The sequence below is a fragment of the Marmota flaviventris genome, chromosome 2 (genome assembly GCF_047511675.1).
Source record: "Marmota flaviventris isolate mMarFla1 chromosome 2, mMarFla1.hap1, whole genome shotgun sequence".
Classification (NCBI taxonomy): Eukaryota; Metazoa; Chordata; class Mammalia; order Rodentia; family Sciuridae; genus Marmota; species Marmota flaviventris.
Window position 1 is genome coordinate 76,105,612 of NC_092499.1, and position 23,269 is coordinate 76,128,880.

The 23,269-nt window shown below is 38.5% G+C and overlaps 1 protein-coding gene across 1 annotated transcript in view; it reads right to left on the reverse strand.

Annotated features, from left to right (window-relative positions):
* The window catches only part of Peli2 (pellino E3 ubiquitin protein ligase family member 2), a 166,582-nt gene extending 158,026 nt beyond the window's left edge, over nt 1–8,556 (reverse strand). Inside the window, exon 1 of the mRNA XM_027929380.2 lies at nt 8,205–8,556. Coding sequence (XP_027785181.1) covers nt 8,205–8,281 — 77 coding nt within the window. The 5' untranslated portion in view covers nt 8,282–8,556. The remainder of the gene's footprint in view (nt 1–8,204) is intronic.
* Between the last annotated feature and the right edge of the window lie 14,713 nt (nt 8,557–23,269).

Consider the following 23,269-nt stretch of genomic DNA (forward strand, 5'->3'; position numbering starts at 1 on the left):
AGGTCTCAGGTGCCTGCTGACACCTTAATCTTGAAATGCACCCTCCAAAACTGTGAGAAAATAAGTTTCTGTTGTTGAAGCCCCCAGCAAGTGGTATTTTATTATGGATATGGAGGGCAAAGACAGGCTACAACATCCCTTAAGGCAACACCCAGAAGCCACACAGCATCACTTGTGCCAAGTGGAGGGATCAATGCAATTTCAGAACCAGACCTGTTTCAAAGAGAGGATTCTTCTGATGGGAGGTCTGGAATGCATACACAGGGATAGAAAGAACTCTCACTGGCTGGGAAAAACATGAGATGAAGTAAAAAACCTGAATTGCCTATATGATCTCCAACCATCTACAACAACACCAAATAGAAAAACTGGGTAATCTCCACCTTAGTAACTCAGCCTTTATTACAATTCTTTCACAGATGGCTTGAAGGGTCAAACAACTGAATGCTTACCAAGTGAAAATAGTTTGAATGTGTGAAAAACTATCTTGAGAAGTATAAGGATCTAGTCTGCATAATTTTCTGGGATCTGGTGTGAAAGCATATATTCCTTTGTGTCTATGGTCCTTGTACAGAAATGACCTTTACTCAAAGTAATCAATCAAGTGCCTCAGGAAAATTTAATTGCACACCTATCACAAGTTCTCATTACAATGAGAGTGTTCTACAAATGAGGAGCAGGAAGCAGGAGAAGCAGGTACAAATGAGGAGGGAGGAAGAGCCGCCCAGGCTCCTCAGAAGCACTTGGCAATAGTAAACCCCCGTTTCCTACCAATAGTCTAGAAACTAAACATACAACCGCCTGCTGTGGTTGGATTCTGTTAAACTGGTACTAATTAGAATGGAAGTACAAAGCTTGAAATGATTTCTTATCCTAAAAACAGATTCTGCATGAGCAGAAAAGCAGGGAATAAGCAGAGTTAAGTGTTTGAGAGTGAGAAGCATTATGTGGATGGCTGCAAAGAAAACCTCAATCGAGACTTAAACCCACTGCTGAAAATACCCGATGCATATTTATTAGGAGTCTTGTATGCCACAGTATCTCCAGCCATCATTAACAGGCATTAATGGCCACAGCCTTTCAATGCCACCGTGGCACTGCAATGCAGTTCACAGCAGCTGGTGGAATTAGAACAGATGGCCCACTTCCCTTCAAGGCAGAATTTTCTGCAGGTGACAAAATGACTGTTAGGTAACTCATGAAAAGAAAAACAAACAGAAGTTGAAATTGGAATAGATGATGTCAGTAAAGTAGCTTAGTATCTTGAGGAATCTTTAACATGAGCCCTATAGGCTGGCAGGATTGTTCATAGAACCGCAACTGTACTACAGAAGCAGTGTTCCTTCCAAATTAAGAAACATCTATTAAACCTGGTGTCACCTGTGTCAAGCAGGGTGCTGGGGTGTGTCACTAAAAATCCATTTCCTAAAGACATCCATGAATGCTCACTGTGTGCCAGAAAGGTGTGCCCACAATCCACAGAGGGTGGAGTCAGGCAGGCATCCCTGACCCCAAGGGCAAACTCCAAGGGAAGACAGTTTCAATGAACTCTGGTGGAATGTAACTATCACTCTGGGCTGGTGGCAGGTGGCACTATGCACTGAACCATGTCTATGTGGAGGAACAGTAACTATCTGTCCTTACATCTGTTTGTTCTTCTATATTCCCTTTGTAAACTGCTTATACATTTTGCTTCTTAACTAATGGAATATTCAGTATCTTTTGGCTGTAAGAGCAGAACCCCATCTAAGTGGCTGAACCAGAAAAAAAAAAAAAAAAGTGTAAATGAACACTGAAAAAGACGGAGACTCCCAAAAGACACAGGATTATTTCCTTAGGAACGCTTTTCCTGATAATTCTATTTAAAAGCACCGCAACCTTATCACTACCACTTTACCCTGCTAGTCCCCTCAGCCCTTCCCATCAGCTTTCCTTCTCCCTATCTTGCTGTATTTTCTTCACAGCACTCTCTGAAATTCCACTTTCTATCTACCTGCTGGCTTGCCATCTCTCCCAATAAAGGTGAGATAAATGAAGGCAGGCAGGGACGGTGCCTGTAACCCAGCATCAGGATCAGAGAACAGGACTGATCCCCAGCCAGCACTTTCTGGTAAACCACACAAAACATGGGACAAGAGAGGCAACTCAGTCTCAAGAGGGACAGGCAGTAGGACCTGGAAGCCAGATAGCCGCCTCTGGCTCCCTCCATTCTTTGCTTTGGTGGGCTCCAGCCCCAGTTCCTCCCTCCATCTCCACTATGTCCTCTTGGTTGAAGGCTTTGCCTGCACCCCTCTCACTTCTGAAAACCTTGTGATAGTCTCCCACACCCTTAGAATGAAGTTCAAAACCCTTCCAATAGTTTATAAGCCCCTCCTCACCTACCTCCATCTCATCTTTCCCATTATTTTATTCAACAACACTTTTCTAGCATTCAGGGATCCTCCCTGCTTTTTAAAGGAGCTACATGCAGCAGCTTGCCCATAGGTCTTAGCATACTCTTTCTAGAGCTCTCTTGCCCATGAAACTGCATGTGGGCCACCACCTTGGCATTCAGGCAGAGGTTATGTGAGCCTACTGACATACCAGGATCACAGCCTTTCGCTCTCCCCAACTAGGCTGTAAATTCCACAGTGGCTCTAACCATGCCTGTCTGTGTATCCCTTAGTGCCAAACCTGACAAACATTTATATATACTGAATATTTGGGTAATACATACACACTATACATCAGCAGTTGCTCACTTAAGGGTTATGACAAGAACATCTAGCAATTCACCAGAGCAGTGAATCTGCTGCCTTGTCCCAGCTGTATTCCCCGAACCTAGAAGATACCCAGTGAATATATGTTGAATGAATAAATTTCTAGCTTGCCTACTGTGACTCCACCCCTTCTCTCCCACTTGAGAAAACATCAGAATGCATGTAGGTAAAAATGCCATTACTAAAACATCCCTGAATCATTTGAAAGATCCATACTTTATTACATGTCATAAATTACTGGCTACATACCTCAAGACTGATCATGAGGTGGCTGAGATAGTGGTTGAGAACAGCTGGTTTAGACAATGCTAAGAAATATGAAGCACTTTCTGCTCTTATTATTTTATTTTCCAGAAGATGGTGACAATAAGCTCAGTAAGAACTAATAACTGAATCATTCAAACCTTCACTTTTCTTTTTGTAAAGTAGATTACTGCACACCCCAGGAGAAACCTTTAATAACTCAAAGATGTTAGAAATTCCTTCTCAGTTATTTTTCTCCCATACCAATGAGGTCCACCAGTTGCTGTTGTCTCCATTCAAAAGCCAACTACAGCCTCACATACTCTTTTCAGGGAGGCCACACTGCCACCCCTGCACAGCAGTCACAGAACAATACCTCCAGGTCCAAAACATCAGTGTCACCCCAATACAGCAACTGCTATGTTTTATTCTGTTCTGGTCTTCTGTGTCTGCATTTTATCTTTCAGGTAAAATGTCTGGTCAAGTTGTTAGAACTTGAATCAAGCTGCTTTTATTTGTTTATAAAAAGCATCCCCACATGATGAAATATGACCCAAAGTGAAAAGTCCTAATAAAAATTCCAGCGTTGTTGTGTTAAAGAACCAAATAAATCTGAGAAAGTCAGACCAGAAGCCACAAAGTCACACAGAGAGCAACATATTCCAAACAAGGCTAAAGTTAGTAAAGAAAAATATAGCAACCTAAAGTCAGTAACATCATAACCCTTAATAGCCTACAGAATGAGACACTATGTCCACATAAACAGATCTGAACTCTTCAGATCACCCCACATGCTAAGTGACAACAAAGATTTTGTTTTATTAAAAAAAAACAAAAACAGTTCAAAGGCTTTTAAGTCTATAAAAGATACTAGTGTTTGAAGTCTATGTGCCCAAATTAGAGTGGAGGATCAGAAAATAAGAAGTGTCAGGATACATTTTAAGGTTCCTTATTATCACCAAAGGGAGGCAGAATCAAGGCAAAGTCCCTACAGAACAACAGAAAAACATATAAAAATTGGGGACCACCTTTTAAAAAGAAAGACACATAACTTCTTCAAGCAATAGTCCTTTTTGTTTTATTTAACAGGCAACTGCATGATCCAAAGGAAACAAGGCAGGTATCTCCCCTCTTTAGTAGTGCTTAATATTTCCATTAAGATACTTAACTTCTTTTTTCAGTAATATTTATAAACTTAATTTGTAAAGGATCTTAAGTTCTTTTTGTGCCAAGGATCTCTTTGGTAGTCTGATGAAGCCTATTCAACTCTGCTCAGACAAATGGGTTTTTTCAATGTATAAAATAGAATACCAAAGAAATCAGTTACACTGAGTTATCCAAGTAGTTTTAAATTGTAAAAAATCATACATGTACTTCTATGTTGAGGCATTAAATGACAAGTCTAGCAGTAGACCTTTTTGTCTCATATGCTGATAATAAAGCAAAATGCTACATACATCTGAATACAATGTCTGAATTAATAAATTCAATGAAAATAAAGATGTGTTTTTCTCCTATTCACATGTGTAGATTCCCTGAATTCCATCTGTGGACCCTCAGTTAGGAACCCTTGGTTGAGATATATTTTGTGAAGCATCTAATGAAAATGTATTACAAAATGTATTATCCATTCAACTGTGAGGTGAGGGGACTAAGCATTATTTTTCCAAAAACCATGATGGGCCATTAGTCAGCAAGAGAGCCGCATGCTTCAAATTGAATCCAAAAAGGGTACTTTGAGGGGCTGATAGCACTGGGAAACAGTATATACAGTGACCCAGCTCAGACAGGAAGAAGTAGGAACTCGAAAAAAAATTCCTTTCCAAATCCCCAGTTTGTGAATAATAAAAGGGCTGAATATATACCAATACCTCTTAGGCCCGTTCCAGTCCTAAATTCTACCATTAGATTATCTCCTCCTTATGCTAGAATTTCAATCTATTTAGCTTGACTTCAAACCATCTTTGCCTTTCTTAAATTTGAGACAGCAAGTTTTACCCAATTTGAATGTTCTCATGCATAACCTACCACCAAGAAATCAAGTATATGTGTAATATTACTTTTTTAAGCCTGTTTTATGTATGTCTACTTCATAAAAAACAAACATAGCATTAGCCTTTCTGCTACAGATGCAGGATGTGGGCCTATTCGAATTCTAGTACCATCACTTTAATACATAAAAATCAACAAATGTCAAGCAATTTGGACAATGTAACTTAACTATACATTTTCTACATTTAAGCCAATGACAAAATTCCAGAGTACAGACCAAGGGTTTTTGATGAAAATCTAATCCAATCATATTTTGTTATTGCTAAAAAAAACAGGGAGGAAGTAAGTCAAAATCACAAAGCCACTTGACAAGAATGCAGGACTTGAATCAGGTTCCCTAACTGTGAATGTGTGCTGTTCCCACCCCACTCAACTGCCTCTCAAATCCTAAGCTACTTCCCCAACCTTAAAATGTTAGTCAAGTTTAAAATTAAGAGCAAGAAAGACCCAATGAGTAGACATTTTCCTGCACATTCAATTAATTAGTGGGCACAACAAAAAAGTGTGGCTGTGATACATTAACTGGTTGGAATTATGAAAAAATTTAAATTTCACTAATCTGACAAAAAGTTATAACCCAATAAAATCCTAACTGCATAGGATTAATTAATATTGTAACATATGAAAAGATGCAGAATACTATATAAAGATACAGATATCTATCAACCTTTCGGCCTGACCTCTAGAATTTCCTGGTAAGATTTTACTATTAAATTCAGAAGACAGCATAGAGGGACAGTCACAACAACTTTTAGAAAATGCAAACAAAAAACAATATACTGTATAAGCAAAGAATTCCATCAATATAAAACACTAAGCATTTTTTAACCTCAAAAATAACAAGAAAATCTAATAGACTATTTACACACACACACACACACACATATATATATATATCCTAGAAGATCAGACATGCAATGGTGATAGTGATTGTTCTTTGAATGTTATTGTTGTTTTAAAAGGGAAGACACTGTCTCAAGTCCTGAGATTAGGATATAATTCAATAAGAGCCTCTTTAAAATACCCACTTATTCACTATTTTACCTTTTCTGTAAAGTTTAATATTGCTAGAGTCAGAAACCTACTCTCAAACAAAGACAATTCAAGTTATATAAAAAACAACTAGCATCTTCTACTCACACTTTACTTTCTCAGAAAGACCTTCCCTGACTTAACTGAAGAAAGCAAAACCCAGCAGTCACTCTTTAACCAATTTTCTGTTGAGAATTTGGCAACACCTGAAGTTGTCATTTATTAATTTATTCACTTTTTTTTTTTGTCCTGTTTATGCCCGTCACTCCACACTAAACTGAAAGTTCCTGGTTCACTGCTGGATCCTCAATGCCTAAACAAAGAGCTGGCACAAATAGGTGCACAAATAACTTCTGCCTGTCTGACCCCAACTGTCAGGTAAACAGCAGCAATGTCAGACTTAATGTCTCCTGGAAAGCATTAGTAAAAGGCAGTTCATATGCAACTAGCAATGGATTTACATAGCCTACTTTGGAATAAGCCTATGACACCAGGACAATCCAGAATATAAATCCTTCTGTTGGCTTTGGAATGCCCTTCACTTCCAACTGTGAACACAAAATCTCCTCCAGGCCCACTCACTGCTGTTCTGAAACATCTCAACAATGATTGCCTCAAAAGGAAATAATGAAATAAAGTTCTGGCATAAGTTAATCTTCCATGTCAAGTTCACAGTGTTAAACATACTTTGAAGCCAGCCACACAAATAAATCCAAACTTCACAAAATTAGGTTGGGTTGAAGTTACATAAGACAGACCAAACTGTGGCTTTTTCTCTGTCACTTCTCCTTCTGTCTAGAGAACCCTGATATCTGTCTTTTTAAGTGCAATTACTATGCAGGTGTGAAAAACGCTTAGCTGCAGACAGTTTCGAGACCAGTAATGGGATTTCCAGCACTATCCCATTTACTACTCTAGCAACAAAGTGAGGAAGAGTAGGCAGCTGTGTCTGGGAGCTTCTCTTTAAAATTATCTTTAAGTTGGCATTCACTTCAAGTTATCAAGACACGTTTCTCCAAGTCCCATAAGTCTTTCCATAGCTAGGACTCCTCACATGTGTGCTAAACCCACCTATCAGCACTCACGGTGCTCTGAATACAAGTCTTTCAACAGAGGAAGACAAAAGCGCGGGTTCCCAGGAGTGGCACATCCAAAGGGAAAAATAATCCTTTCTCCTCCAACACTAAAGCCAAGCTGCTCCTTCTCCCGAGTTTCCTGCACTTTTCTCCTCCCCCTTCCACTCCCCTTTCACTGCCCACTTTATCCTGCTTTAATCCCGCGAAGCCTCTCTCCTGGTTTATTAAGGGTAAACAATAGAAATGTCACAAGGAAAATCAGGAAGTAGATGAAGTCTCTAATTGCTGCCGTTTAACGATTGTAGATAATTACTATCTTCAAAATGTGGTTTTCACCAGCGGAGAGGGAGCAAAGGCGGCTGGCTCGCTCCCTGCCGCTGCCCAGCCGCCAGGAGGGCATCCACGAGGCCGAGGCCCTGGGCCGGGGGCTGGAGGAGTGCGGTCCCGCGCCCGGTGTCCAGGCCCCACATGGCAGCGTCCCTGCTCGTCCCCCCCCTACTCTGAGAAGCCAGGGCTAGCCTGCCAGCCTGGGTCACAGACAGTTCACCGCCCGCGGCGGTCACCATAACAATATGCAAAACGCAGCCCCACTGTCCGCCGCGGCGCGAGCCCACGGCCCGCACTCGGGGTTCCGAAGACGGGTGCTCGGGGCCAACGGTCCTCGGGAGATTAAGAACCCCCAGGGGCCGCGGCGGCTGGCTCCCCAGCTTCGGGAAGCGACTCCACGAGGTGCCCGAGCTCCTGCTCACCCTCCCCGGTCCCTGAGAGGGCAGCCACTGGGCGAGAAGTCAAGCCCCGGCCCCCGCGGAACCGCCGAGGACTGGGTCCGGGAGCGCCACGCAGTGCCCCGCGGGGTCGCCCGAGTCGCTTCCGCGCGCGCCGCACATCCCGGCGCCCGCCGCAGCGTCCCGCGCGCGCGGACCAAAGCATCCCGGCCTCCGGCGAGCCGCTCCCGCTGCCTCAGCGGTCCCCAGAGAGCGCCCGAGCCACCCCGCGGCCCCACTCGGGGACGCTCGCCGCCCGCCCGTCTGCCCGGACTCACCCCAGTACCACCAGCTCCCCGTATTTCACCGGCTCCTTATTGGGGGCGCTGGGCTCCTCCTGGCCCGGGGAAAACATGGAGCCCCGCTCGGCCGCCGCCGCCGCCGCCTCCGCCGCGATCCCCGCCGAGTCCGCGCCGCCGCTACAATCCCATCCCGAGAAGGGGGTGAGCGCGCCGGGGAAGGGCACCGCGGCGAAGGGGGCGCGGGGCGGCCAGTCCCGCGGCTGCTCCGTCGTGGCTGCGCGTTTGCCCGCCTGGCTCCCCGGAGCTCCGCGCGCCGCGGCCGCCCCGAGCCAGACCCGGCAACAAATGGGACCGGGCAGCAGGGGGACCTGCCCGCGCCGAGCGCCTAGCGTCGCCGCCACTGCAGCCGCCGCCGCCGAAGCCCCGCGGGAGGGAGGGAGGGAGCGAGCGAGCGCGAGAGGCGGGGTGGGCGGGGGCCAGAGCGCGGAGCCGCCCCGCCGGCGCGGGCAGGTGGGGGGCCCCGCCCTCGCGAGCGCCGACGCCCCCCCGCCCTCCGACCCCGCCCCCAGCGCGTGGGGCCGCCCGCGCCCCCTCCCTGCCCCCACGGGCGGCCCGGGACTGGCCCCGTGTTATGTAAACATAGAGTAAAAGGGAAGGGGAGTTCTTAAAGGAGCAGCTCTGTTTTTCTCCTTACTTCCTTCTCTAAAGTTAGAGAGCGGGGTCCTCAGCCCTCGCCGCCCCGGACTTCAGCGGCTGAGGGCTGCGCAGGAGATGCGGGAACCGTGTAGTCACGATTCCCAAGCCTAGCGGACGTTTTCCCAGGATTAGACGGAAATAAAGAACTTCCTTGCTGTGTCAGAGCATTGGCTTTCTGCGTGTCACTGCGACCCGGCTTACATCTGGAAGTGTCGCACACACGCACCTCCTTTCCAAAGAAGTTTTTTTTTTTTTTTAAATCCATTTTCTATGCACTTTCCTATGATTCCCAAAGGAATTTAGGAGGAAATTACCTAGGTGGATTTTTTTTTTTTTGGTGACTCTAAATATTCCTTTTTATTATGGTTTAGTCAATGCACTGTTTGCTTTTTATATTTTTAAATAGTTACTACTATGGCATTAAAATATTGTAGGCTATAACAGTTTTACTGACTGCTGTTTTTCATCATACGGAATTTTATTAAATATTTTAACATTTATTAAACACTCATAACATGCTAGAAACTCTATAGACTATTGTCAGTCACTGCCTCTCAAAACTGTTAAATATTTAAAGAAATAAATAGTGCAGAAGCTACCCTGTGTGTAAACAGCGACTGATTGGCTATGACCTAGAGAAGAAATAATTGCATCTGTAACCTTCCATTCTGCTGTTCAACACCCTTCCTGTAACATTCTCTGACAGGTTATTACTGTAGTAACAATGAAGCTTTTGATGGTTTTATTTCAGTTAGTAACTGATTTTTTTTTAATTGAGGCTTTAGGAATAAATCATTCCAAAGTGACACAAGCTGCACCATCAATAAGCCAAAAATAAATTTTATTAAACAGTTAACTTATTTCCACTAATTACTGGAATCCTGTACCTAAACTGAATATGTCTATCCTGCATGTTTTACATACTTTTTATATTTTTATGTTATAAAGAGTTTGTTATGATTTTAACAAACCATCATTCACTGAAGGGTTGAGTTCTTTCTCCTAAATTTCTACCTAAATTTCTGCTTGTTTTCATCTATCCTATGCTCCAACTTACCATGTAGATGTATAACTATCAAAGATCCGTCAGAATCATGCTGCAGTTTTGCAGTCCCCATCACTACAGTACCTGGAGCTGTCATCCTAACTACTAGAGGTCTATTCTAGTGCATCTACTGATCTCTAGGCTACAATTACCTCCTTCTCTCTTGGCATGCTGTGCTTTTGTGCATTGCATTACATGTTCTGGCTCCATTTCTTCCTTGCTGTGCTCTGCATCTGCTGTTAGGAAGATGGAAACAAATATTTATTAACCTCCTACTAAGTTCCAAATACTAAACTGTGAGCATCCCACAGTCTGTCCCAATCTTCCTTGAAAGCCCTGTTCATTCTAACTACCTGCATAGGGCACCCATGACTTCCAGAGGGGCATCTTTCTTATCCCCCAGAGAGTCTTTGAGCATTTTTATAGTGCTTCATCAGGTTTGTCTTTATCAGAGTTACTTACAGGTAGTGTTGCTTTGAACGAATTTTTCTCTCAATGGAAGCTTTTTATCAGAGGCAGCTCAGAGCTTATGAGTAGACCTTTTCTGTCAAGTCTCTCTGAACGATGAAAGCTTCCTACTGGTAAGAGCAAGCCTATTGATCAGGGTTTAGGAATACATACAGACTCCATGCATGAAAATCCAAATGAGATAATGAACTGAGTGAAAACTGTGGTATACTGGTGGTCTGTGGCAATGACAGCTTACCCTTGATAGATTTAATCTTGTTTAAGAACTCCAAATCCTGATTATGCCAAAATTTCTCAATTTTGAACTGTCAGCAACACATTTAAGCTCCCCACCACCAACCACAGTACACACACCTTTAAATATCTCATAGGCCCACCAAAACCATGTCAAGTTTCTAAGTTGTACCCAAAATCTCCAAATTGACTTTCTCTGATTTCAAGGAAACATGTAAGTACAAGTAAAAGAACACTTCTCAAGTGGCATCAAATAGGAGGACTGGGGCCATGGCAGTAAACTTGATTTTCTCAGAGTTAATGGCTTATGTCCCTAAAGAAGCCAGCTTGCACCTCTCTTGGCCCATCCTTTATTCATTATCTGCTCACAACCCAAACCAATTGAAACATGACCCCCACCATCCCAGCTAATATTAGGAATCTGATTGTAGCATGAATTTATCCTCTCTTGAATGTAATTGTTTTAGTTAGTAGCTCCAGGCTGGTGGGACAATCTGGCTGTGCCATCTGCCAATCCACTGAAAGCCATGGTGGGTTTGGCTGTCCTTGCTGCCAGGACAGACCCTTCCCTACTCTTCCTGTTGGTCATGCCATTAATGTCCCTGCAGACCACTCTCCTGAAGAGGATGCACATAGTATCCCACAGGGACCCAATGATATTTCCTTGGGCTACCAGAAGCCATATGTTTACTTTACAAACAATGTAATGCTCTCTCTTGCTTTCTCTCCTGATATGCCTACCTCTTTTGCTTTAGAATTCAAAGATTTAGTGAAAAAGTTTGTTTATTTTAACCAAACCTTAAGTAAAATACCTCCAAGTATTTCTAGCATGAAGAGTTTAATTTTTGGTCACTGTACATTTTATCTCCTATATTTATGTTTGCAAAGAGTAAAGAGTAAATAAAGTTTGAAAAATATAGATTTGATCAGGATATAATATATTTTTCTGTGAAACCTTATATTACTCTTTCAATCAGGAAACAAACAAAAAGATGGAAAAATCTTTTTTGTTTGTTTCCTGATTGAAAGAGTAATATAAGTTCTTTGTCAAAAGTTTGGGAAACATGGGAAAAGGATTTTTTAAAACCCTTGTCTTAAACCATCCATAACCTCCTTACTCAGAAATACCCCCCTTTTTTTTCATTTCTGTGTATTTTCTACATCTTTTTCTCTTTCTTTGACAACGTGGTGATAATACTATGTGTAAATATCTCTTATGAAGTTTTTTATCCTAGCTTTTTCCACTTAGTGTTATGCTGTAAAAAGTTTTCTGTTGTCACTAAAACCTCATAAACTTTTAAAATAGTAATTATCAACATTTATTAACCATGCTCCTTTTATGGGACATTTGGAGTAGTTTTAAATTTTGCTATTATAAATAATAAACGTATTTATATTTGCTGTTATTTCTTAAAAGCAGATTTCTACAAGTAAAATTTTTACATCAAAGGGTATAAACATTTTTAAGACCTTTTGATGTGTACTTCCAAAGTGTTTTTCAAAACGGTTGTGCCTGCCAATTTATCCTGTAACTAGCACTAAATGAGAACCTGCCTCAGGGAACTCTCGCCAGCATTTTAAAATTCTTACTAATTTGACAGGTGATAATTTTTTATTTGCATTTCTGTGATTATTATTGTGCAGGGCATTCACTATTTTTATTGTGGTAAAGAAAATACAGAATCTGAGACCTACCCTCTTAATAGATTTTTAAGTGTACACTACAGTTTTGTTAATTATCAACACCATAGTGTGTGGCAGATTCTAGAACTTTTTCATCTTGCATGACTGAATCTTTATACCCTTTGAACAGCAACTCTCCTTTTCTCCCTCCCTCTAGCCCCTGGCAACCACTATTCTACTTTGATGAGTTTGATTATTTTAAATACCTCGTATATGTGAATCACACAGTATTTGTCCTTCTGGGGATAGGTTATCTTACTGAGCACATGGCTTCCACGTTCATGTTGAAGCATATGACAGGATTTCCTCCTCCTCATGGCTGAATAGTATTTCATAGTATGTATACACCACATTTTCTTTATCCATTCATCTTTGATGTACATTTAGGATGGTTTTTGTAAATAATGCTGCAATGAATATGGGAGTACACATATCTCCTTGAGATCTTGATTTCAATTATTTTTTGATAAAAACTCAAAAAGTGAGGATTCTGGCTCATATGGTAGTTACATTTTTAATTTTTTGAGGAACCTCTGTACTGTTTTCCATAGTAGATAAACCATTTTACATTTTTACAAGCAGTGTACAAGGGTTCAAATTTTTCCACATCCTTAAGAAAATTTATTATCTGTTATGTTTTATTTTATAAGGCCATCTGAACAGATTTGAGGTGATATCTCATTGTGGATTTTTGGTGGGGGGCAGTGATACTGGAGACTTAACCCAAGAGCAATTTACCACTAACCTACATCCCCCAGACTCTTTTTTTTTTCCTTTCTTTTTTTCTTTTTTTGAGACAGGGTCTCACTAAGTTTCTGAGGCTGGTCCCAAACCTGTCATCTGCCTGATTCATCCTCCCAAGCCGCTGTGATTTCAGGCATGCACCCCATGCCAGGCTTCACCTCACTGTGTTTTTGTATATATTTCCCTGATGATTAAAGATATTGAGCATCTTTTGATATATCTATTTTCTATATGTCTTCCTCAAAGAAATATTTATTAAGTCCTTTGCCTATTTTTCAATCAGGTTTTTTTGGGAGGGGTTTTGGTGGAGTTTGTTTCTATTGAATTGTAGAAGTTTCTTATATATTTTGGAAATTAACCCCTTCCAGATATATAGATTGCAAAAATTTTCTCCCAGAAGTTTTTTAGTTTGATAGAGTTTCACTTGCCTATTATTGCTTTTGTTGCCTGTACTTTTGGTGTCAAAATCCAGGAAATCATTGGCAAGATGAATGCTATGAAAATTTCCCACTTTTTCCTTCTGAGAATTTTACAGTTTGAAATCTTTCAAGTCTTTAATCCTTTTTGAGTTGATTTTTGTAAATGGTGTAAGATAAGAAGTCCAGTTTCATTCCTTTGAATTTCTATATCCAGTTTTTCAAACACCATTTGTTGAAGAGACTGTCCTTTCCCTAGAATGTATTCTTAGCACCCTTGTCAAAAATTAGCTGACCAAATACATATGGTCTACATTATGTATTTATCTGTTTTCCATTTCTGTATCAAAATACATGAACTAGATAATTTGTAAAGAAAAGAGTTTTATCGTTCAGTTCTGGAGATCCCGGAGCTTGACACCAGCTTCTCCTTAGTCCTGGCGATATGACATTACAATAGTGTAAACATGTGCAAGAGGAAAAGATCACATGGTGAGATAGGAAGTCAGAAAGTAGTGAAAAATCAATCTTGCTCTTTTTATAACAGCCCACCACCCTGTGAGGACTTTCTTTGAAAGAATAGCATTAATCTATTCTGAGGATCCTGTAAGCCTTCCCACTCAAAGATTCTATCACCTCTGAGTGGAGACTGAGCTTCCAACACATGCACCTTTGGGGGACACATACCATATCTAACCATAACACATGGGTTTACTTCTGGGCTTTTTTTCTGTTTCATTGGTCTATGTGTCAATCTTTATGCCTGTACCATATTGTTTTGAATATGTTTTGAGACCAGGAATTGTGAGACCTCAAGATTTGTTCTTGTTTCTCAAAACGGATTGGGCTATTCAGGGTCCTTTGTGGTTCCATATAAATTTTTGCATTTTGCATTGTTATTTTCTATTTAACGACCATTGATATTTTGATAGGCATTTCACTGAATCTGTGTCTTCAGTAATACAGACATTTTAACAAAGTTAAATCCTCCAATCCGTGAATATGAGATATCTTTTGTTTCTGTAATTTTATTCAGTGACTTCATAGTTTTTAGCGTACAAGTGTTTCTCCTCTTTGATTAAGTTTATTCCTAAGGTTTTTACTTTACTGAATTAATTTATTAGCTGTTTTTGTGGCATCCTTAATATTTGCTATGTGTAAAGTTATGTCATCCATGAACAGAGATAATTTTACTACTTTCCATTTACTATTTTCTTATTTATAGCTTCAGATGGTTTCCTCGTATTCCAAGTTTGTTGAATGTTTTCATCATGAAAGGGTGTTGACTTTTTTCATATTTTTGCATATATTGAGATGATCATATGATTTTTGTCTTGTATTCTGTAACATAATGTATTCTGTAACACAATTCTGAAACAATATTTTTATATGTTGAAAAAACCTTGCATCTCATAGGTAAATCCTACTTGATCATGATGTATGATTCTTTTAATGTACTATTGAATTCAATTTGCTAGTATTTTGTTGAGAATTTTTTCATGTATATACACCAGCGATATTGGCCTATAGTTTGTTTGTTTGTTTGCTTTTTCTTATATGTTTTTCTGGCTCTGCTATCAGGGTAAAGCTGTCCTCATAAAATGAGTTTGGAAGTATTTTTTCCTCTTCAATTTTTTGGAAAGGGTTGGCATTGGTTCATAAATTATTTGGTAAAATTCACCAGTGAAGCCCTCTGATGGTGTATTTTTCTTTGTTGGGAGGTTTTGGATTATTCAGTCGCCTTACTTTAGTTGTACGTCTGTTCAGATTTTATATTTCCTTATGACTCAGTCATGGTAGAGATTATATGTTTCTACAAATTTGGCTATTTCTTCTAGGTCATCTGCTTTAGTCAGCTTTTTTTGTGCTGTAACTACAAGACCTGATGAGCTCAATTGTAGAGGAGGAAAAGTTTAGGGGTTATGGTGTCAGAGATCTCAATTCATAGACAGCAGACTTCATTCCTTGGGGCTCATTATGGTAAGAGAGAGAGAGAGAGAGAGAGAGAGAGGAAGAGAGAGGAAGAGAGAGAGAGCGCGCAAGAGAGAGAGATAATATATATCTCCCATAGCCATGGTTCTTTGGGGGAAAGAACCACATCCTCCAGCCATACCCCACCTGCCTCCAGTTACCACTCACTTGATTCCATTAGGGATTAATTCACTATTTAGGATAAGGTTATAACCAGTCATTTCTCCTCCAAACCTTCTTGTATTGTCTCACATGTGAGCTTTCAGGGGATTCCACATCTAAACCATAAGATTGTGAAATAGTCGGTGTACAGGTATTCATAGTAGGCTCTTACAACCCTTTTCATTTCTATGGCACCAGTTGTAATGTCTCCTCTTTCATTTCTGATTTTATTTGAATCTTCTTTTTTTTACTTAGAAAAATTTAGCTATCAATTTATTGATTTTTTCAATAACTAACTCTGTTTTATTTCCCCCCACTTTTTAGTAGTCTCTATTTTATTAAGTTCTGCTCCAATTTCATTATTTCCTTCTTCCTGCTAACTTTGGATTCATTCTTCTTTTTTTAGTTCCATGAGATTTAGAGTCAGGTTGCTTATCTAAGAACCTTATTTTTAAATGTAGGTTTTTACTGCTATAAACTTCATTCCTAGTGCTGCTTTTGCTGTATACGATAAGTCTTGTATGTTGTGTTTTCAGTTTTATTTGTCCCAAAATATTTTCTAATTTCTCTTTTGGTTTCTTCTTGACCCCTTGGTTGTTCAAGGGTGCGTTGTTTAATACATGTTTATTTGTGAATTTTCCAACTTTCCTTCTGCTGTTGATTTTTAGTGTGTCCCCATTGTGTTTGGGGAAGATATTTGGCATTATTTTAAATTATAAATATGTAGCCAGGCGTGGTGGCACATGGATAATCCCAGCGGCTCTGGAGGCTGAGCAGGAGGATCACAAGTCCAAAGCCAGCCTCAGCAAAAGTGAGGCAGGTGCTAAGCAACTCAGTGAGATCCTGTTTCTAAATAAAATAGGGATAGGGATGTGGCTCAGTGGTTGAGTGCTCCTGAGTTCAATCCCTGGTACAAAATATATATATTTAAAATTTTTTGTTAAAATTTGTTTTGTGACCTAAACATGTGATCTCTCCTATAGATAGTTCTGTGTGCACTTGAAAAGAACATGTATGCTGCTGGTGCTGATACATTCAACACAGTGAAGTGGTTGGGTTAATAAAATATTAGTTTAATTTTTTGTAAAATGAATAGCTTTTAAACATGATCTATCTTACTAGATCTTACACAGTTGAATTATTGAATCTAAGTGAAATATTAAATATTTATTCTTCTTCTATTTCCAATTTTTGAGTCTCAGACAAACCGATGAATTTTTCTTTATTCTTTTAAAGATGTTTTAGTCATCTCAGTAGCTAGTGCATACAGATGATAAGCAATTCAAATAAGACAAAAGAGTAAAAATACCTATTCTTACTTTCATCCTATGGTTCTCCTCCATAGTAAAACCACTGTTCTTTCTTGTGTATTTTTCCAGCAATATTCTCCATGTATGTGTATATGTTTGTATAACGAACATTTAAGAAAAGATACAGACATGGAAGCACACTGTTATGTTCCTAGCATTTTGCACTCAACAAGGAGACTGGGAAGGTTTTTCCAAGGATGCCTTTGAGCAGATGAGAAAATGATACAACAGAGTTACTTGTGCAAGATCTGATGGACTACAGACATTCCATACAGAAAGCACAGCCAGTACAAATGCCCTGAGACTGGAACAAGCTTGGCATATATTTTATAAAGAAAGAAATTCATGTTGCTGAAGTTCACTGAATGAGCAGGAAAGAAATATAGGATAAAGTTGGAGAAGTGGGTAGGAGCCAGACCAGACAGAGCCTTCAGGGTAATGATGTGCCAACTCAATTTGTTTCCCTTTTGTATTGGAAATCACTGAAGGGTTGTGTATAGTTATTTAAACACTAAAAAAAAAATCATCTAACAATTTTACCTACATAGATATCATGAAAAACCATAAAATGCTTCTGCTGAAATCAGGGTACACATTTTAGAAGCTACATAATAAACTATCTTTAATAAAGGAATTCATTCTTATGTTCTTAGCCCAAGGCCAAAATTACCACCAATAAGGAAACAAACTTGTAACAGTGAGATGGTACTGAGAGAAGCTTTCCTTATCTTCACCACTGAGAAAGGCACCCTAATAAAGGGAAGAGAGGCTTGGCTTCAGAGTCAGAGACTCAGTTCTAATCACTTAATCTCCTTATATGCCTGCCTCAGTTATCCCATCTGTGAAATAGTAGTAATATAGCTCACTAGGTTTTAGAGGAAATCAAATAAGATAATGCATGTGATGGTAATTTTTGAACTGCAAAGTGTTAAAAGTGTATATTATTATTGTTGTTTAATAAAATTATATGAACAACATTATGGGAAAGAATATGTGGGACCATTAAACAATAACATTTTAGTAAATATGTGTTGAAAATTTCTTGTACTGATAATGAGTAGCCCTATAATAACAAGCAAACTTAATACATGTTTATTCAGTGTCTATGATGTTAGAGGCACAGTGATAGTTACATCAACAATACAGCTGCAAATAAGACAGCTGTTATCCAGGAGTCCCAAGGGCTTATATTTTTGAGGTCATTTACATTTTGAAATAATTTAATTTTCTCTGGCTGGCAGAATCCACACAATCTTGTAGCTTTCCTGCTAGTTGTGAAAATGTTCCAGAATCAAAGAAAGTAATGAATCCAAATGAGAATACTTTCTAATCTGTAAGGTGAAATACAATAGTATGATGAGGAAGTACTGAGAGATCAACTTATATCAGGAAACTAGAGCTAAAATTTCGATTCAATACATCAGTCATCTCCACCTAGCTAATAAACGTCCTTTTGACCTTAAATGATGCTGTATCCAATCATTTTATTCTTACATTTCTATAATCTTTTCAATTCAACCACTACTATGCACATGTGAAGCCAGTGGGTGTGTTTAGCTGCAAAACCAACATACCAACCAGAGTGACCTAATCTCCATTCCCATGTGCCAGTTCACATTAAAAAAAAAAATCCAAGGGCACATTGACACACGCAGCTCAGCACAGATGGAACTGACCCCTATGGTCAACCATTAAAGTAGAAATGAGCACCAGATAACAGGTAGAAGGTATAACTACTCCCTTAAGATAAATAGTAAGACAAAATGACATTTTCATTCTTTTTGAAAGTACTTAAGCCAAGATTGAAGCTTAACCACAATAATGGGAAAATTAAACACTTTAACATCCACAAAATCAAAACTGTCAATTCACAAAATATCCACTTGCCTGGTAAATTTTAATTCCTATTAAAATTCCTATTGCCTTTCTTCTCACTTGGCCACTAGTCAATTGTCTGAGGAGACTTTCCCCTCCTATGTTCTATTCTTGTGTCATGATTGGCTAAAGTCAATATGCCAGAAAGATTTGCTGTTGACAAAAAACAAGTTACAAATATGCAACAAGGAAGGGGAAATCTCTTAACTGAGCTCTAAGACTTAAGAGAGATTCATTTCTGAAAGAAAAGAGCTAATCTATTTATTTTATGAAATGATGAGCATTTTATTAAATGTTAAACATTTTATTAGCTCTATCCTCTTCTGCATCCAGAAAAACAAATGCTAAAAGCCAGTTTAAAAAAAAAAAAAACTTAAAAACTCAAACTTAAAAACTCAAAACTTGCCTCCTCTCTCTCCTCTTCTAGGCATTTTAAAATTCACAATCTTTCTGTGCTTATCATAGACCTACCATATGTTTTGTACTATAGATCATATTCAGCAGAGAAAGTTCTTGCAATAATCTTTTCACAATAAAATCATATGGATATTAAGTTGAAATATGCTGTAAGTAAATTTTTATTCACAGTTAGATTTCATTAAGCAACTTTTGAGGATAATGACTACATCAATTATTTATTACTGCAGACAAAACTCTCCAAATTAAAACAAAATCCATTTATTTCTTCATGAGAGACTGAGTCAGAAATGTGGACCAAGCTCAGCTGGTTGGTTGATCTGCTCCCATCCTTTGTAGATGCTCACTCTTGCATTTACAGTCAAGTGCTGGTCAACTGGGTACTGGATGTCCCAGATGCCACTCACATGTCCAGAGCCTCAGCTGGATTGGCTAGAAGAGGTCACTGGTGGGACTTTTTTCTCTCTCAGTGTGGTCTCTCTTTCCACAAGATGGTTCAGCCTCAAGGGCACTTACTGGGCTTCTTTATAAGGTAACAGTTTTCCAAAAGGGTGAGCCATGAAGTTCCAAGTTCAAGAGTGAGATAAGATATTGATATCTGTAAGTGGGGTGCTGCCAAAATAAACGTTTAAAGCTCATGGCTTTGGAACTGGACTGAAGACAAAATCTAGGAGGACAGAAGGAAGAGGCTGTTGGGAGGAGGCTGTTAGTGGAGGCTAGAATAGCAATGAGGAAAGTACTCTTCGAGGATGGAAGAAAAGACAAAACAGCATCATGCAGTGGCAGCAACACTTCACAAAAACATTGCCAAGGAAACTTGGAAGACTAAAAACAAACAAACAAAAAATGTACCTAATGAACTTGTGCATCTAGCCAAGGAAGTTTCCAGCCAGAATGTTAAAAGTATCATTTGGTTTCTTTTAGTTGCATGTGATTATTTACAGGAAGAAAGATATGAACATTTTGCATATCTGAAGGTCACAAATATTTTCTCCTTGATGTCCTTCTGGAGGTATAACAATTTCAACTTTCATATTTATGTCTCCAATCCATGACAAGTTAATTTTTTATATGGTATGAGGTAAGGGTTAATGTTTGTTCCTCCCATTCGGATATCTAGTTGATCTGAAATATTTTGTTGAAAAGGCTTCCCCCCCTCCATTTACATACCATTTTTGTCCAAAAATGAATTGCTCCTGTATGCATGTGTCCTTATTTGGACTATTTTTCGATTGACCTGTATGTCTGTTTTTTGCCAATACTAAGCTGTCTTGATTAACTAAAGAGTAAGTCATAAAATTAGATAGGAAAAGTTTTCCAGATAAAAATTACTTTGATTTATTTTATATCTTTTGTATTCTATATACATTTTAGAATTACCCTGTTAATTTCTACAAAATATCCTATTGAAATATTGGTTGGTATCCTGTTAAACCTGTATAGTTCAATTTGCAATCTATAGACATGATTCTTTTTCTATTTCTTGAGATTTATTTCTTCAGCAATGTTTTCATTTGAGCACTATCTTCTGTTAGTTAGATTTTTAAAAAAAATTCCCAGGCACTGTAAGGGTCTTTTCAGCACAACTGTTAATAAGATTTTCTAAAACTTTTTAATATTTGAGAATGAAATTTGTTTTAAAAAATATTACATAATGTCTTTTGAACTTGTTACACTTTCTTATCAGTGCTAATAGTTGTTTTATAGAGTCTCTGAATTTTTCTGTGTAAACAATATCATCTACCATTGGGACAATTTTACTTCTTCCTTTTTAATATTTATGACTTTTATTTCTTTTCCTTGACTGATTGAAATGGCAATGACATTAAGAAAATGTACGGTTGAAGTGATGAAAGCAGGCATCTTTACCTTGTTCATGACCTCAAGAGAAAAAAGTTGGACCTTTCACCATCAAATATAATGTTAGCTGAAGTTTTTTGTTAGGTGCCCATTATCAGTTTTAATAAGTTCCCTATTATTCCTAATTTTGGGGGGAGTTTTTTTTAAAGTACAGCATTGAATTTTATCAACTGCCTTTTCTGCATCTATTGAGATGATTTTATGGTTTTTCTTTTTTATTTTATACTAGTTACACTGGTTGATTTTCCAAATGTTAAATTAAATTTGATTGTATGCAATAAGTCCCACTTGGTTATATTATTGTTTTTATATATAATTGAATGTAATCTGCTGATATTTTGTTACATATCTGTTCAACTATATTAATGAGAAATTGGTCTGTAATTTTGTTTCAGGAATGTCTCTATCAGACTTTTTATTAGGCTACAATGATTGCATTAAACAGATTATACAGTGATCCCACATCTGTTTTTTTTTAAGTTGGTGTACAATTGATGCTATTTTGTTCCAAAGTATCTGATGAAAATCACTGATAAAGTCATCTGGGCATATACCTGTCTTTTGGAATTAAGTTTGTTTTTGATAACAAATTTATTTATTTATTGTTTGACATAGAACTACTGGGATTTTGTATTTCTTCTCATGTCAACTTTGTTATGATATTTTTGTCTGAGCCATGAATTATTTATAATAAATAATCAAAATTTTTATTTTTCAAATATTCAGGGTTTTCCTTAATATGTATTTACTAAGGTCTAATTTAATGTTGTAGTAGTTTGAGAAAGCACTTTCTATTATTTTGTTCTTTTAAGTATATTGAGACTTATTGTTCTTATTTTATTGCTCTATGCATGTTCTATTTGGAGAATGTATTGTGTACTTTGAAAGAATGTATATGAAATTACTAGATGTAGTAGTCAATTAAGTTTATTTTTTTTTTTGGTAGTAGGAAGAAATAAGATAAGTTACATTATTCTTCTATTCACTATAGTCTTTTTAAAAAGGTTTTTAGTGACTAGTATCAGAAAACTACCAGGGGGGATTTACCACTGACCTACATCCCTAGCAATTTTTATTTTTTATTTGGAGACAGAGTGTTGCTAAATTGCTGAGAGTCTCTTTAAATTGCTGAGGCTGGCTTCTAACTCAAGATCCTCCTGCTTCAGCCCTCTGAGTTTCTGGGATTATAATCATGGGCCACCACATCAAGCTCAATAGTTTTGATACTGTTGTTTATATTAATATTTGTCTAGTTCTCAACTACTCAAAGAGTACTGTTAAAATCTACTATAATTATTACTGTAATTGTAGGGTTGTCTAGTTCCCTTTAATATTGTCATTTTTCTTCATGTGTTCTGTTATTGGGTGCATATACCTTTGAATTATATTTTCCTGATGGATTGTCATGTTTATCATTATAAGGGGTCTGTTTTGATATGCTATAAAGGGCACTGAAATTGGAACACTTTTTGTTTTGTATCTTTTTTGATATTAAAGTACTTGCCCAAATCTTCAAATGCTTCTGTTTGCACACTGTAATCTTCTCCATTCATTTACTTTCAACTTGTCTTTATATAAAAGTATGTCTATTGTATGCAGCAATAGTATTGTCTTCTTATACCATTCTGTCAATTTCTGCTTTTAAATAGAACTACTTAGTCTCACTGTCTAATACAGTTACCATTATCCCCATGAATCCAGTTAAATGAAAAAGAATTATATTTAAATAAAATTAAAAATTCAGTAGTTTAGTTATAGTAGCTGCATTGCAAGTGATTGATAGCTGCTTGTGATCAGTGGCTACTGTTCTGAAGATCTTGCATACTAGGCTTGCTCTTGGAGTGCTTCCACTAGCATGAGAAGAAGCTTGACCTAGCTTACTGAAGGATGAGCACCCACAAAAACTGAGGCACCCAGGCAACAGCCAATACCAACACCAGTCATGCAAGTGCAGCCCTCTACAACAGTCAGATGCCAGCAACTGCATGAAATTTCCCTGGTAAGACCATCAGAATCCTGCTGATCTCAGCACTATTTGTTGATCTACAGAATTATTTCTCTTCTTCTCCTTCTTCTTTCTCAGTGTTGAGGATAGAACCCAGAGTCTTGTGTATGCTCTACCACTGAGCTACACCCCTAGTCTCAGAACTGTTTTTCTATATGCAAACTTTTGGGGTGATTTATAACCCAGTAACAGAAGAAACAAGATAAGTTACATTA